Source organism: Aquila chrysaetos, chromosome 3 (genome assembly GCF_900496995.4).
Source record: "Aquila chrysaetos chrysaetos chromosome 3, bAquChr1.4, whole genome shotgun sequence".
Lineage (NCBI taxonomy): Eukaryota > Metazoa > Chordata > Aves > Accipitriformes > Accipitridae > Aquila > Aquila chrysaetos.
The window spans coordinates 18250214-18265858 of record NC_044006.1 but is presented as its reverse complement, the minus strand read 5'-3'; the positions used below and the strand labels follow the sequence as shown (position 1 = coordinate 18265858).

The 15645-nt window shown below is 38.2% G+C and overlaps 1 protein-coding gene across 1 annotated transcript in view; it reads right to left on the bottom strand.

The window, feature by feature from the left end:
- The window catches only part of LOC115338743 (late secretory pathway protein AVL9 homolog), a gene marked incomplete at its 5' end in the record, with an annotated part of 30705 nt that extends 18442 nt beyond the window's left edge, over positions 1–12263 (bottom strand). The window contains 9 exon segments of the mRNA XM_030007506.2: positions 3670–3708; positions 4832–4872; positions 5551–5617; positions 5991–6028; positions 6031–6079; positions 6850–6921; positions 8666–8751; positions 10782–10902; positions 12228–12263. Of these exon segments, the coding sequence (XP_029863366.1) occupies positions 3670–3708; positions 4832–4872; positions 5551–5617; positions 5991–6028; positions 6031–6079; positions 6850–6921; positions 8666–8751; positions 10782–10902; positions 12228–12263 (549 nt within the window).
- Positions 12264–15645: the final 3382 nt, after the last annotated feature.

The window sequence follows — 15645 nt, the reverse complement described above, 5'->3', positions numbered from 1 at the left end:
GAAAGGGGAATTAGGGAGGAGAGAATGAGAAAAATAAAATTACACTTAAGCTTGACAAAGAACACATACAAACTATTCAATGCATTGCTTTTTACATTATTTTAGAAAGTCTGCTTACCAACAAAAGCTCTTAAACCAGTTCAAAGTAAATATTTAAATGTCTAGTGTATCCTTATATAATATTTGTAATATATATGTTATATATATACTTGTCAATCTTTCAGATTTTTCTGTCAATCATTCAGATTTTCTTCCTAAATTGATCCAGTTACTGAATGACTGACAGAAAAAAGCTGTTCCTGGCACACCGCATAGATTCTTGTTCATTTGTAGTACGCTAAAATCTCTGTGTTTATATCAAAGAGGCCAGATAATCTCCATTCCAGAATTCTGACAAAAACCTATGTAAAAACATCTCCTCTAAGAAAATATATTAAAGCTATGCAGATAAATGAATGAAAAACAGGGTAAATGCAGCATGCATTTATTACAGGTATCTTCCTATGATTGAAAAAAAAAGATTTTTTTGGAAACAGAAGACATGACTGATATAAACTTTGGTAAAGCACTTAAGGCATAACATGGGAAAGCAGAGTCTCCTTAATTAAATCAGAGAGACTGGGATTAGTAAATTAGTTAGGAATTCAAAATGGGGGTGTCAAAGGCTAGCAATGAGAGAAGAAACAGAAGGCAGACTGAATATTACTACTGGAGTTCCTCCAAGACAGGCCTTCAGGGGGAGGAAAGCAAAAAAAACCAAAAACCCCAAACCAAAAAAACCCCACAGAAATCAACTTGTTTAACAATGCCATTTTTGCATCCTCAAACAGCACAATACTAGTAAAAAATACATCAGCACTACAAGGAATCAACAATGATGCAAAGGAATACAGAATGATCTAGCTTGATGACTTTGCAGGCCAGTTTAATAGGTATATGATGAAATTAAAAGTGCAAGTTTGTGGACTTAGACTTAATAAAAGACTTCTGCTGTAAGCTAGGAAGACACTTTAGAAGTGACTGATTAATAATAACTCATGTTCGACTAGTATTTGCAAGTCTACAAGCTAGTGAATCGGTGGAACCAAGAGAAAGACCTATGCAGTCCTTACACATAGCAAGCGATGGTAGAAATAGACTCAGCTAGAAATAGATGATGTACATTATCTTGTACAATTTTTCTTTTTTCTATGTTCAAGATAAGTGAATTCCAATTGCAACAGCCACAGAAAAAGCATGGTGAGAAGAACAAGCAGCTCATCTGAGGAAAGAATTTCGGCTGACTCCAATGGGAATAAAAAAGTCTAACTTCTTTTAAGATGCTGCTCTATAATGCATGTATGAAAGATAGAATCATAGAATCATAGAATCATTTAGGTTGGAAAAGACCTTCAAGATCATCATACGTTAGCAATGAACTACAACAGAAAGCCCATGATAACCCTACAGGTTTAGATTCTATGATACCATGTATTCCTAGCCAAACTTATTTTTAAACCTACAGAAATAATTGTCTATAAAGTACCACCTTGTTTTCAAGAAATCTATTCCAGTCTAGGTTTTTTGTTTGTGTATACCGCTTACTTAAGCCAAGTATTTTTCTGTATTTGTTCCATCAAGTCCCTCTGCCATCTTTCCATCTACATGAGTGCACACGTCCTACCCCCCCAACCCCATTTATACAGCCTACAACATTTACATCAGCAAACTGGGTGGTCTGGGCAGCAGAAAGTCAAATGATCACCAGCTGGAAGTAGTCTTCCAGCCTAAAAACAGCTGAGAGGTGAAAAAAAATTGTTTAGCCTGTGGAAAGGCATCAACCGAATTGCTAAGGATTAAAGGAAATCTGTCTGTGGCATTCAGGCATTCTTCAGCTCAAGGAAAATTGGCATTACTAGTGGCTTCTTGCATATTATATTTAAGGTCTTTGAACATACAGATTCCCACAGTTATTCTGGAACCTTAATATCTACCAACAAACAGGCAGTGCCAGAAAACCAAAACTCTTCCTTTTGAAATTGCAAGTGTTATCTTCCTGTTAGAGCTCAGGGAAAAACAAAAGCAAAGCAACCTGCCGGTTTATTCAATAAGCATCCAGTTATTTTCAAAACAATTTCGTATGTTTGAGTCATGAACATGCTTGGCAAACCTTCCCTCTCCCCTCTTCCTGTGCATTTACGTCTTGTGGTTTGAGCAGCTTCAGAAAAGAATCGTAGCCAGTAAAGTATTTTGTTCATATATGTCCAAATGCTGAACTGACCGGATGAAATGCTATCATAAGTTTTTAAACAGATCAATAGAGATACTTTACAAAATCTTAACTGGAAAATATTTTTTAATGATTTTTCCACTTATGGTTTAAAAAAAAATTAAAAACCACTGTAGACTTTCAGAATGTATTAAGGTTTTTTTGGGAAAAAGCTTCCATATTGAGTCTTGATTACATACATCTCTACATGTGTACTCCTACTATGTCATAATCATATTTTCTCAAGTATACCTTCTGCATAGCCTTTAATATAGCAGTCTTTAGTATATAGCTCTTTAATGCAGAAACTGCATTTATTCTCATCTATAAATACTTAGAACTGTTAAGGTATACCTAACTTACAGAATTAAGTGACAAGTGCAAAAGCTTTGGAAAGGCTGCTACTTCTATTTTTAAAAGCCATATTTACTGCCTCACAAGAGGTACCTAGGCCTTGGATATAGACTTCAAAAAGCCACACAACTGTTTCAATATCTTACAGATTAAGTCCTACTGACTTTCCAGTTGCAGCTAACAGGAAATTCTTATGTTCCTTCTCAGCATTCTGAAGAAGATGGGTTTTAACATGGCAGGTTCACTGAAGAAAAAGTGACATTTGGGAATCGGAAACAAAACTTTAAACAAAAACTTTAAAAAGCAAACAAAAAATAATCCCTGCATAAATGTGTCTGGGAGCTGAAACATAGTCATTTCACTGAAAGTTCTTGTTCCAGGGTATTTATACATAGAAGAAAATAAACATATCTATATTTCACATCTGCTTGTACATTTTGCATATTCCACTTAAATTACTAAGATAGCATTGCTTCTGAGGCAGTAAGGTAGCCTAAAGAAAACACTGAGCCTAGAATTCAACAGTTTTTACCAATTTATAATCTGAGTTCAGCCTGACCTAACAGATACAGCTCTTTACGCTGTCTCCTGCAGGTGTCCATGCAATTCAGGTCTGAAGGACACTTCTAGCCCAAACCAGAAGTTCTACTTACTGAATACCTGTAAAGCTGTAGGCTCCCTTTTAGGTACTAGCATTTCCTATTGGTTCTTTCACACAGGTACCTACCTGCATTAAGTGTATCCTTTCCTACCTTTTATAATATGTTAAATTTCTCCACTCATATTTAATCACATTTTACTTACTCTGGCTGGGACAGCTATTAATAAGGTGGAGTGTGGACAGAAGCGGAGGCAAATTTATACATCAACACACAGCAGTTACGTGTAGCATAATTTCCCAATTTATATATGGATGCAAAGTTGTTGATATGACTTCAGATACTTTTATTTTACTTTATTTTACTTTAAATTTTTTTTCACTAGTATATTCTACACCATTTCATATGGAAAAAATTTCACAATTGCATTTCTATGTAAATTACCTGCCTTAGCCTACAAAACATTACCTTTTTCTCTAGAAGAATCAATTTAAAAAGGATCAAGACCTGAAAAAACACAAAAGGAAAAACATGGTGAGTGAACTAGTGCCATTGATCAAAAATACTGTGCAAGCATAATCTCTTATCACAATTTCATGTTAATCACTGCATAACTGTCAAATGATCAAATACATGTGACCAGTGAAAACCAGTGTTCCAATACCCTTTCTCCACCTGAGCCCTCATTTTAATATAGCATATGAGATGCACAAAGAAAAACCTGCACAAACAAGAATTGTTTGATTTGAATCATAAAAAGCTTATCAGAAAAAACACATTGTATAATTCCAGAATTTTAAACAACAGTAAACTGCATAAACATAAAAGAGCTCCTCCACAGAAATACAGAAAACAATTCAGCAAAATACCAAGAACAGCATTCACCTCACCTAATTTTAGGCATCTATAGATGAGGCATCTAGATCAGAAGTGGCTGTCCAGATTCTCTACACTCAAAGAAAAACACTGATGCTTCTGGCACATAACTGGCAGACATCTGAAGTTAAACAAAAATGAGTTCTACCCCAAAAATCTACTGAGCAGGTGAAAATACACCATGAAACCCAGATTCCTGAATTTGTTTCCTTGATGCCTCTCAGTTAATAAAAGATTCTAAATGCTATTTGTACCTTAGCTGTAGGATACACGCTCAATTTCAATAGTCATTAGGAAAAAGAAGGAGAGGTGCAAGTCCCCTCAGGTTCTATGATGGCAGAAGCTGCAAAAATTACAAGATACAGGGAAAAATGCTCCAAGTTGTGTCTGCACGGACTTTAGCAATATTCTTCTATCACATTCATCTGACGAGAAGCAGGAAATAGAAACAAGACCATAAATGAGATACCACTTGCACTTTGGGACAGGACTAAAGACATGTTACACAAACCTAGAAGTCTCCAGGGAATCCAGCAGACAGACAAAACTTCTCGGTCTGGAACTTACTTTCACTGAAGTCATGTAGGCAGAAGGGGAAGGGAAATCAGGAGGCTGTAACCAGAAGTACTTAGGAAACAGTCGTCTTACTTGTAGTTCAGGTATGTCTAGACATGTTTATTTTTCAGTTCCTCACAAAGCATTTTACTCCACAAAATAAGTGCTGTAATTTATATATTTAACAGAGAACGCCTACCTTGTGTCTAAAGTGAAGAACAAGATCCCGAGGAGACAGACCTGAGATACCAAAAAGAGAGCAATTACTACAGTTTAATAGCTAGTAGAGATACTAACTTACTTCTTGCCACCATTTTTCAGGGGGAGGTGGACAGCCATTATGCATTCTATATGAACCTGATTATTTCAGTAGCAGAATTCGTATCAAATTCTTTCTTTTGAGCAGGAGCAAGAGTTAAATCTACAATGGAGACAATAATAATGTAAATAGTCACGCTCTGAGTTACTCCTGTTGGCTGCCACACAGCTTTACGGAAACACTGAAGTAAATACTACACCGTGCATTCAGAAAACACAGGGAAGAGTCAGAATCAAATGGGAGATAGCCCAAATAACAGGTAGATGAAAGCTTGAGCACCCCACACCATCAAATAGTTCAATCTAAAAATTAAGAAGGTACTGTTTCCCAAAAGCAGCCAAGCAGTTGCTTGTCAGACTCTTAGGTCAAGAGGTAACATGGCTTTCAACCTACCACTAACTTCTATTATAAAGCAACACTACATTTATTTGACATTTATTTAAATCCATTAATAAAATAAATGCATAACAGAATACTGTGCAGGCACACAGACCTCTAGTGCTTAATCTGTTAATGCACATGAATAAATTAGCTAAGGAAGGGAATGTGTTGATTAGTATAACATTATCTCTGCTGCTTGTCCAAAAAAAGTCACTTACCCAGATAAGCTTGTGACCCTTCTAGCAAAGTACTGCCCAGGGAACTATTCATATGATCATAAAGTTCCTGTAAAAGTTAGAACAAAGGCAAAAAAATCCAGAAGCTGTTAATGGCATATGGTCACACAAAATTCAGAATAAATAAAGTTCACTTATTCAACGATTTCAATGTCTTGTTCCAGAAAGAAAGTAAAATTTTACTAATGGAGTCAACGGAGATACAGGCTGACAATCATGCTCATTCTTGTGTTTCATTACAAATCAGAAAGCTGACCTTCTGTCAGATTAGGGTCATTCATTTAGTTCACGTCAAGTTATTACAAGAGCTGAATAACTGTATGACCTATGCAAATGGAACATTTGAGCAATAATTAAAAACACTTAAATCCATAGCCATACACTGAAAGCTTTGTTCTGTGTGGCTATTGCTTAAAATTTACCTTTAGAATTGAAATTTGCGTGAAGTCTTTTTCTTCAAATATGCATGTGTAATGAGTTGCAGCTTTGCCTGAAGTAACCCATACAAAGGCTTGGAAGAAAAACAAACACAAAAGCAAGTGAAGAAAACTTATTTAACCACTCATTTTGAACGTTAATCTTCTCCCATTCTTATCTTGCAATATAGACACATTATTACACATAGAGTTCACGGAGGTGGCAGTCCTTAGTCACTGATTCGCACCATCTTTCTCCTGTGCTCATTTTAAATGATGATAATTCTATTTTCTTTCCATTTGCACGTACCATAGCATCACTGAACACCTTTCTGGAAAAGTACTTTCCTGCTTCAACACTGCTTGTGCAGCTCCAGTAATAGTTCTTTCTTCAGCTTTAAGCACAGAAAGAATTTCTGTTCCTTGCCTGGTGACCAGTAGCTTTTGCTAAATAGGTAGAAATACAAGATGTTTCTTCAAAACAAGAGTATGCTGTATGTGTGACTACCTTAAAACCTCTTTCAGTTGTCAATAGTCACTCTCTCCAGTTATTATAATGGCCACACCCCTCAATCCTACTACATGAAATAAAGTTAGTAGCACTTAACAATCAAAAGCGCAAATAGATATCCAAGTCCCTGACAACAGGCAGACACTTTTACAATTACTCTTATAAAGAGATAGCAATTCAAGGCAGCTCACTCAAATGCCATAGCCTTCCAATTCAATTTTGCTTCAGTATTTTGTTACCCCTCTGCAATGATTTAAAGAGATGTTTGGAGCCAAAAGTTCCAAATAAGAATATGGAAAACAAATTATTTTTAGTCTGTTGTTTGAAAATGTTTTTGGAGTTAAGCATTCTTACCAGCTGACTGAGAACACAGACACTTTTCTGTACGGTTTCTCGGGTGATGTCTGCTTGCCGTACTTTTAATGCCTAAGAAATAGAAATGAGAAGTATTACAGTATTTTTACCCACACACCAATTTCAAAAAGAATTCTTTCACAAGTCTAGTTGCCACATACCACCCCCCTTTTTAAACAAAATCCTAAAAAAACTGTCTTCAATGGTGGAATACCCAAACCATGCAACAGTATGCCCTTACCTAGTAAAAATAGTCATAACACTGATATGTCAGAGTTGTGTTCTTATCTCGCTGTGCACAGCAAAGATCCAAATACAGCTGTGATGACAGGCAGAGGACTGTTTAAAAGACACTAGCATGAGAAAAAGGCAATAGCCCTGGAAAAGGCAGTGGCATTTTAAGTCAGGGTAATGTAACAGAAGTGAAGCCACAACATATCACTCGTTCTTCTCTAACATTATCTGTGAAAATGGACCCGGCTGAAAAGTCTTTGCCTAGAAATTGTTGCTTTATATTCAAGGAACTTCTTTGAGCCACCCAATAAAATAAAGGAGGTATCATCTGCAGAATCAACTACATTCTCAGCCAGACCAAATGGTCCCAGCACTTAACAGCAGACCTACAAGGATGAGGGCAGAAAGACAGCCAAGTGATTCGCTTAATTGTACAAAACAGCAAGTGTGCGGACTGCAGCCCACACATCAAAAGGGACAGATGGAAAGAGTGGTAGAGCTGTCATATAAAACACATTGTTTTATATTCTACTTGTTCCAAAGAGTTCATTTTAAACATCTATTCATCTTCTTAATTGGTTACTAAACAGCATAAACTGGAATCAAGAGCACAATAAAGCCAAGTTATTGCATAGTTAAATAGAGCAAGACTCTAAATCACAGAATACAGTTAAGACTGGCTGCAAAGGTAATGAGTGAACTGAAATCAACAAGGATTTAGTTCAAAAGAAACAGAATTAAAATCTGCATGTGTGAAATTTCTCTCTATAGCATAAACAGGAACTTGAAATATAATCAATGTATGATTAACACTAAACCTGAGTACATAATTTACATCTGAATACAAGACTCATTTAAAACTCAAACCCACATGGCATTCCAGATTCTTGGCACTTCACGGGAAAATGGAGTAATTTTAAAGGAATTTGTAGTAACTTCTCAATTGTAAGCGCACAGATCACACTACCATAACTACTTTTGAAATATGGACAGATTCTAGTAGATCAAGTACATAATTTCCTCAGTGTGATCAGGTTGCACACAATTTTTCAGCCTTTACTGCCTAAAAGTTCAGTATTGGTAAGCAGCTACAATGAATGGGAAGATTCTCAGTCTACTCTGCAAGTGTACTTTTGGCAAAGGAGGTAGGTGAAGAGAAACATCCCTACGCTTGCATGGTCAGATCCCAGGAAATACTCCTAAAATTCTTCATGGTCACCACTGGAGAAAATTTCAACTTTTTCCACCCAAGAGGCCTACTTCCTGGAAACATGACTTGGCCACCTGACAGACTGTCAGCTTCATTTGTTAGTTGGTGCTGATGCCTGGATTAGCTCTCAAGAACCAAAACATATTTTTCAATTGCCTCGAACATTTCAAAAGACCACAATATGCCTGCTGACATAAGGGAAAGAAATAGTTCTCAAGTTCTGTAGCTACCTACTGTGCACAATTTCATAGACTTTTAATGTAAGCTGATCATGCAGTTTGACTGTTGGTGTAATGCAAGCCAGTGAATTTTAGGGTCGTTAATGCATCAAGCCTATATTTCATTAATATAACTCACAACTTGGAAAGTTACCTTCGCTTCAATCTGCCTATAGCAAGAGACCCCATATACTGTGGTTCGATCCCCATATCTCGGTGGCAAATGGAAAAACACAGTATCTATGAAAAAGAAAAGACTGTTTCGTAAGTCACTAACAAGAGTTCAGTATTTTTATTTTCAGTGTCACTTATTTATAAAAGGTTTACTGCTGAAAATACTAGCACACTTATTTTTCTGAGACTTTAAAAAAAAAAGAAAGAAAAAGTCATCTATAAAGCTATGCCCACACCCAAATTAGTTTCCAAATTGCAAGATGCTTTCCCAACTATAAGGCAAGGTGTACAGTTGCAGCATGATGCCATTAAGAAGGTAAATGCAATGAAGATGGGGGGAAAAAAAAAAAAACCACTAAGGAGGACACATACTGTTAAAAGATTAGAGTAGCTGCTACCACTGCCAAGGTAGATATCCATGCACCAGCACTGCTATGCTAACAAAAAGGATTTGTGAATCCTAGTCTCACACAAAATAATTACTGTCTCTGTGCAAGTGTTACATGAAAGAAAAAAAATCTCTATAAAATATGACAAGAGAAAGACTTTTATGGCTTGAGATATATACAAGCATACATATACACATGCACTTGCTACTACCAAAGCAAAAAGTTGCTAAATCGTAAGTAAAGGAGAGGATTACCACTGTTAGCCTTTCAAAACACAAGTGAAATCCGTTTTGAAACCAACTATTAATTTTTTGTTTGCTTCATAGTAACAAAATGAACAGAAGAGACAATCCCATATGCATTAAGTCTAACAGAAAGAGGGACTATTTTTAACAAAGCTTGCTCCCTTGAACAAGTTTAATTATATTATGGAGATCACCTAGGCTTTCAGAAAGCCTTTAAGACTATTTCCTGTATCAAGTCATCCTCTTTGCAAAACTGTAACTATCAGTGGGAATTAGTTTAAAACTCAGAAAACATATCTAATAAAGTTACAGTAAATGTAACATAACTATTATCTGAAACATATTCACCTGTTTCAAGTTCACGTGTATTCTTGCCTACAAAACACAAGGATATTTATCAGTTTTGTTGCCAAGTCTTTTCTTCTTACCAAAAAATACACATTGGTAATCTTTTAGTGCAGTGATAAAAATGCTCAAAGCTAAGCATTAACTGGGATGGTACTGAGCCAAGAGAGAACAGTGAAGTGCAGCTGCATATAATTTTCCTAGCTTTGAATGTAGCCTACTTCTCACTATGTATTTAACAACACAGAAATTGAACAAAAATCATGACCCAGACCAGAGTCAGAGAGACTTTTATTGCTGCTAGGAAGGGGATTATTTTGATATGACTTCCTTTGCTTCCAAATGAGGTCTCTGGAAGCTGGAGAATTAGGAAGCTAAGTACATCAAGTTAAAAAAAAAAAAAATCTTATTAAAAGTAGCATTAAAGGGTTTCTGTGATTTTGCTATTGTAAGTGACTTCCTTGTTCACTGCTCTGCAGAAAAAAAGATGAAACAACTGAATATGCATATAAATGTCACAGTGATGAACTGAACTGCTGTTAAATAAACAAAGAAATAAATGCAATACTAAAAAAAAATAACTGCAGTGAACTTGCTGGTAACTACATGGCAAAGGAGTCATTCATTCTTCTTCTACTGACAAATACACTAAAGCTCCTGTTCCTACCCTTTACATTTGCTGTTTTTCAAAATATGTCATTCTACAGAAGCTGAATGACTTGTAGGTCACTCTAAGAAGCTCTAAATTAGTGGAGGGGAAAAAAAAAAATCATTACAAAGCTGAATTTTAGAATTTCATTTTTCCCTTACCTCAAAACTGGATTAAGGTTTTACTGAAGAGTTTATTCCCCTTTCAAAGAACTTCTGAGAAAGCCAGTAGCCTTGTTTTGCACTAGGACTACACACAAGTGATATGTAACCCTTAAGCTTTTATTGACATCCGATTTCTTGATGTAGGAGGTACACCTTCATGATCTACTTTCACTTTAAACTCTGAAGCAATTATCATTGCCAAAGTATTTTGCAGCTTAAACAAAAAGTACAGGAAGTCTAACAGCGAAAAGAATTGTTGGTTGCAGCAGAAGTAGTACATACAACTTCCTCTCTTGTTTCTTACCTTCCTGATAGTTGTGAGCACCATCTGGTAAGGCAAGAAATGGCAAGTATTTCCATTCCTCTGGTAAACCGTGGCTGTCATGTCCTTCTCCAGGCTTTAGGGGAGGATAGGAAAATTCAACCTAAACAGACGAACAAGAACAGAGTGAGGCAGAGAGAGAATACATCACTGTTGCCAAACAAGCAAGTCTCTGTGATTCAGCCTAGCACCTTTTCCTTAGCAATGGTATAAAACAAAGTTTTTCTTCCTACTAGCATTCCTTGTCCCTTCCTCCAATGCACCCATGGACTGACTCATGTGTGGTCTAACTGACAGGCCCTGGGCAGATGTGGCTTCTGCCGAGCTTCCATCCAGGCTAGTACCTTTTCCTCCAGAGAAGTATGAAACAGATCTTTAAGCAGAAAACATCTCAGCAGCTGAATACCTTTGCCCCTGTATGCACATAGCCAGCAGCACATTGCTGTACCTGCAGTGTCAGCAGAGGTCATTGCTGGGGCACACACATCCTGAAATCAGATTTGGCTTCTCAGCCCCTCCAGGGCTCATGACTAGGTAACATGCTAACACATGCAAGTGTGGTGGGTTGACCCTGGCTAGACATCAGGTGCCCACCAAAGCTGCTCTATCACTCCACCCCCCTCAGCTGGACAGGGGAGAGAAAATAAAACAAAAGGCTCATGGGTCGAGACAAGGACAGGGAGAGATCACTCAGCCAATTACCATCACAGGCAAAACAGACTTGACTTGGGGAAAATTAATTTAATTTATTATCAACCCATTCAAAGTAGGGTAATGAAAAATAAACCCAAAGCTTAAAACACCTTCTCCCCACCCCTCCCTTCTTCCCAGGCACAACTTCACTCCCAAATTCTCTACCCCCTTCCCCCGCAGCAGCACAGGGGGACAGGGAATGGGGGTGAGGTCAGTTCATCACACATTGTCTCTCCTGCTCCTTCCTCCTAAGGGGCAGGACTCCTCACACTCTTCCCCTGCTCCAGCATGGGGTCCCTCCCATGGGAGACAGTCCTCCATGAACTTCTCCAGCGTGAGTCCTTCCCACAGGCTGCAGTTCTTCATGAACTGCTCCAGCATGGATCCCTTCCACAGGGTGCAGTCCTTCAGGAACAGACTGCTCCAGCATGGGTCCCCCACGGGGTCACAAGTCCTGCCAGCAAACCTGCTCCAGCGTGGGCTCCCTCTGCATGGGGCCACAGGTCCTGCCAGAAGCCTGCTCCAGCGTAGGTTTCCCATGGGGTCACAGCCTCCTTTAGGCATCCACCTGCTCCCACGTGGGGTCCTCCATGCACTGCAGGTGGATATCTGCTCCACCGTGGACCTCCATGGACTGCAGGGGGACAGCCTGCCTCACCATGGTCTTCACACAGGCTGCAGGGGAATCTCTGCTCCGGCACCTGGAGCACATCCTTCCCCTCCTTCTTCACTGACCTGGGTGTCTGCAGGGCTGTTTCTCTCACATGTTCTCACGCCTCCCTCTGGCTGCAGTTTCTGTTGCGCAGCAATGTTTTTCCCCTTCTTAAATCTGTTATCCCAGAGGCACTAGCACTGTCGCTGACAGGCTCGGCCTTGGCCAGAGGCGGGTCCAACTTGGAGCCAGCTGGCATTGGCTCTGTCGGACATGGGGGAAGCTTCTAGCAGCTTCTCACAGAAGCCACACCCCTGTAGCTCCCCTGCTACCAAAACCTTGCCATACAAACCCAATACAGCAAGCCTCTATTTTACCATACTGGATGTTGAATGATCTCAGAAACTATAGTGACAGCAAAATACTGCTTTTAAGTATTTTTATGCCCTTGACTGCAATGAGTGCTACACATTGGCCTAAAGTACCTCCTTCTCCTTTCCTCAAGAAATTCTGCCTTTCAGTTTCACCTTTCATTTATTTGCCATTTACCTCTTTTTCCCAGTTAGAGGGACAAACTTTCTATTCCTCGCACTACACTGCATGTCTACCACAGATCTTCATAAGCAGTATCTTGACAGTACTGTCATTTCATCTTCTTTTCCTATGGAGACCCCTCTGGGTTTCCAGCCACTTTCACCAACTCTTTTTTCCATACGTGCATTTATAAAATTACTGAACAAAATCTAACCACAAATTTATCAGTAAAGGAAACTGTTCAAAGATACTGCAACTTCTCTTGAAGAACATTTAGCAATAAACTAGTGAGCTTTAAAACATATACATGAAAATAAAAATGCAGGACAAAGAAAGCACACAGAAAACATTAACATTTGATGGATGATAAAATAAAAATACTGTAAAGGACGAGAGTACTGAAGAAGAAATGGGAAATAAATCAAGAAAAGTGAAATTCTTCACCTTACCACACGGTGTCAATCTTCCTACAACTGTTGCCAACTTGGAAAAAAGCGCAAAGGACCAGAAAACAGGAAATCAGCCTTGCTACTTGCTGTATCAATTTCAAGTTTTCTTATTCCTCATATTATAAAAGAGATCTTGAAAATATCCACAGACAATAAAGGTCTGGTGAAAGACCAAAGCCCTGAGCTAAAGGTAAGTAAGGTGCAAAGAATAATTATACAAGGGGGTGGAAAAAAAGACATGCAATAGAAAAAGGATTAATTTTGGCAGGGGAAAGAGGAGGGAATCCAGGCCCTGACTTGTAGTTAGTTATGAAGAATCCATAAAGCCTTTTAAACAAAATATGCCATTAAGCAAAACAGAAGAACATCTGACTTCCAAAAGCAAGACAAACACTGGAATTAGCATCCATAAAAAGAGCAGAGAAACTGCTTGCATTTAGTACCCAAATCCTGAGAATTCCCTGCTATCCTTTTCAAATCACAGATTATTAAAAAATTAAAATGTTAGAAGCTTCATGTAAATATCTGCAATACAGAAGAAGATTGTATCATACAATCTGATACTGTCCAGATCCAAACTGGCTGGCTGAAAACACTGTTTACAGAATTGTTACTGGATTCTCGCAGGAGGAGTAACCTCAGCAGTAAATAAAGCATAGTTCGTAAGTTTTAAAACATAGATAGTCAAGGGGCATCTACACTAAATTCCTGAATCAGGTGTTTTACTTCACTGCATGGCCAACAGAGAGGGGTTTGGATTCACCCTCTGCAGGAGCTTCTTTCCATCGAGTACAGAGGAAACCCTGGGTGCATTAGATTTCAGTGAATACCTTCAAAGCGTCATTCCTGACAAGGATATACTGCAAGTAAGGATCTAAGACATCATTGCTTCCAAGCACTTACAGAATTACGATTGTATTTTCCATTCCAACAAAAATAATGAATTAGAAGACACATTTAAAGGAAAGAGGGTAGGACAATTCAAGCTATATGAAAAAACATGTATTCACTAAGGAACACTCCTTTCAAAAGTCCAGAATAAAGCTGAGAGATCTGGCTCCTGTGTTCTTTTGACAGTGTGAAATTTCCTGAAGAATGACTTTGTTCTAGCTCACAACATGCCATCAACACCTCAGCTGCTATCAGATACTGCCAGCAACAGGGATTTCTGCAGGCTCTGACTGTTCCCAATTCAACAAACTGAACAGGCATTAGTGACACTGATGATAATCTTGTTTTATATTAGACTGCTTCTTTCAAAAATTCGTGTTCCAATATAGAAATTTCTGTATGCGTGTGTGCGTATAAGTGAAAAATATCACAAAACTCAGATAAAGCAGAATTAAGATTGCTTAAGTGGCCCTAAACAATCTACTTTACAGATATACTTTATGATAGACCTGATTTGCATTATGACATACTATTCCTCCCCCTCCCCAAGAGGGTCCATGTAAGAAGGAGCCCGGTTTCTAAGGAGGAATCATGTTTGTGTAGTTTAATAGATCACTGCTTGTAGAAGTACTGCCTCATATTGCAGAGGCTGAAAGGGTGGAAGTAACAAAGAAGCAGGAAGAAAAAAAAAGGACAATCCAGCAGCAAGGACAGCATGGACACCCTGAAGAACTTCCTTCCACCCCTCCGCTGACTTAAGAGGTCCCAGTGATTTCATTTCAAAGAGTAAAAAACTTTTTCACAAGTAGTCACTGCAGGTGGGATTCAAATCAGCTGACTACATGTCAAAAAGCAAGATCTCTGAGCAAGATCCTAAGCAAGATTCTGCAGTCAGAGAAAACAGACACCTGCAGAGGATGATTCATCTGGTCTGTTTCTTTCCACTGTCTCTGAAGACAGCTAGCTCAGACTTCCAAGTCTAACTTGCAGATGACTGAATTAATGCAGATGAAACTCACCCTAACTGTTCCTTACCTTCTAGACGTTCTGCTTGATTTCTACAGCTCAATTTGCAGACTTGCATCAATTGCAGCTGGAATCCTTTGCATAGAAAAAACATTATTTCAAAACCAAAGTATTATAAGAACATTGAGTAGCCTAATTAAAAAAAAAAAAAAAAAAATGCCAAAACCCCACAGTTCTTGAAAATCTTGAAACTGAGCAGTGCACATGTACAAAAGTGATAATAATGGGGTAGGGAGAATCTCAGTTCTATCACTTCTGAGTTTCTGAACAACTGGAGCTTCAGTAAAATTCTTCTCTCAGCCTGTGTGTGCAAACTCTACAGTATAGTATTCCTAGTTAAGGCAGCTTAAAAAAAAAAAAAAAAAAAGAAAAGGGTTTTTTTTCTCACCTTCCACTTTAAACCCAAGACCAACCATGACAGGGGAATGGGACTACAGAAAAGACCTGTCTTACAGCTCTTTCTCCCTCTTCACAGAATGAAGAAAGAGGAGCTCATTTTTTATTTAAACCAATAGAGTTTTATGTAAATCCATACATATATGCATGTGCATGCACAAAAATTGCACTTCAATTTCCCTGTTTGTCATTAATACATGTATGT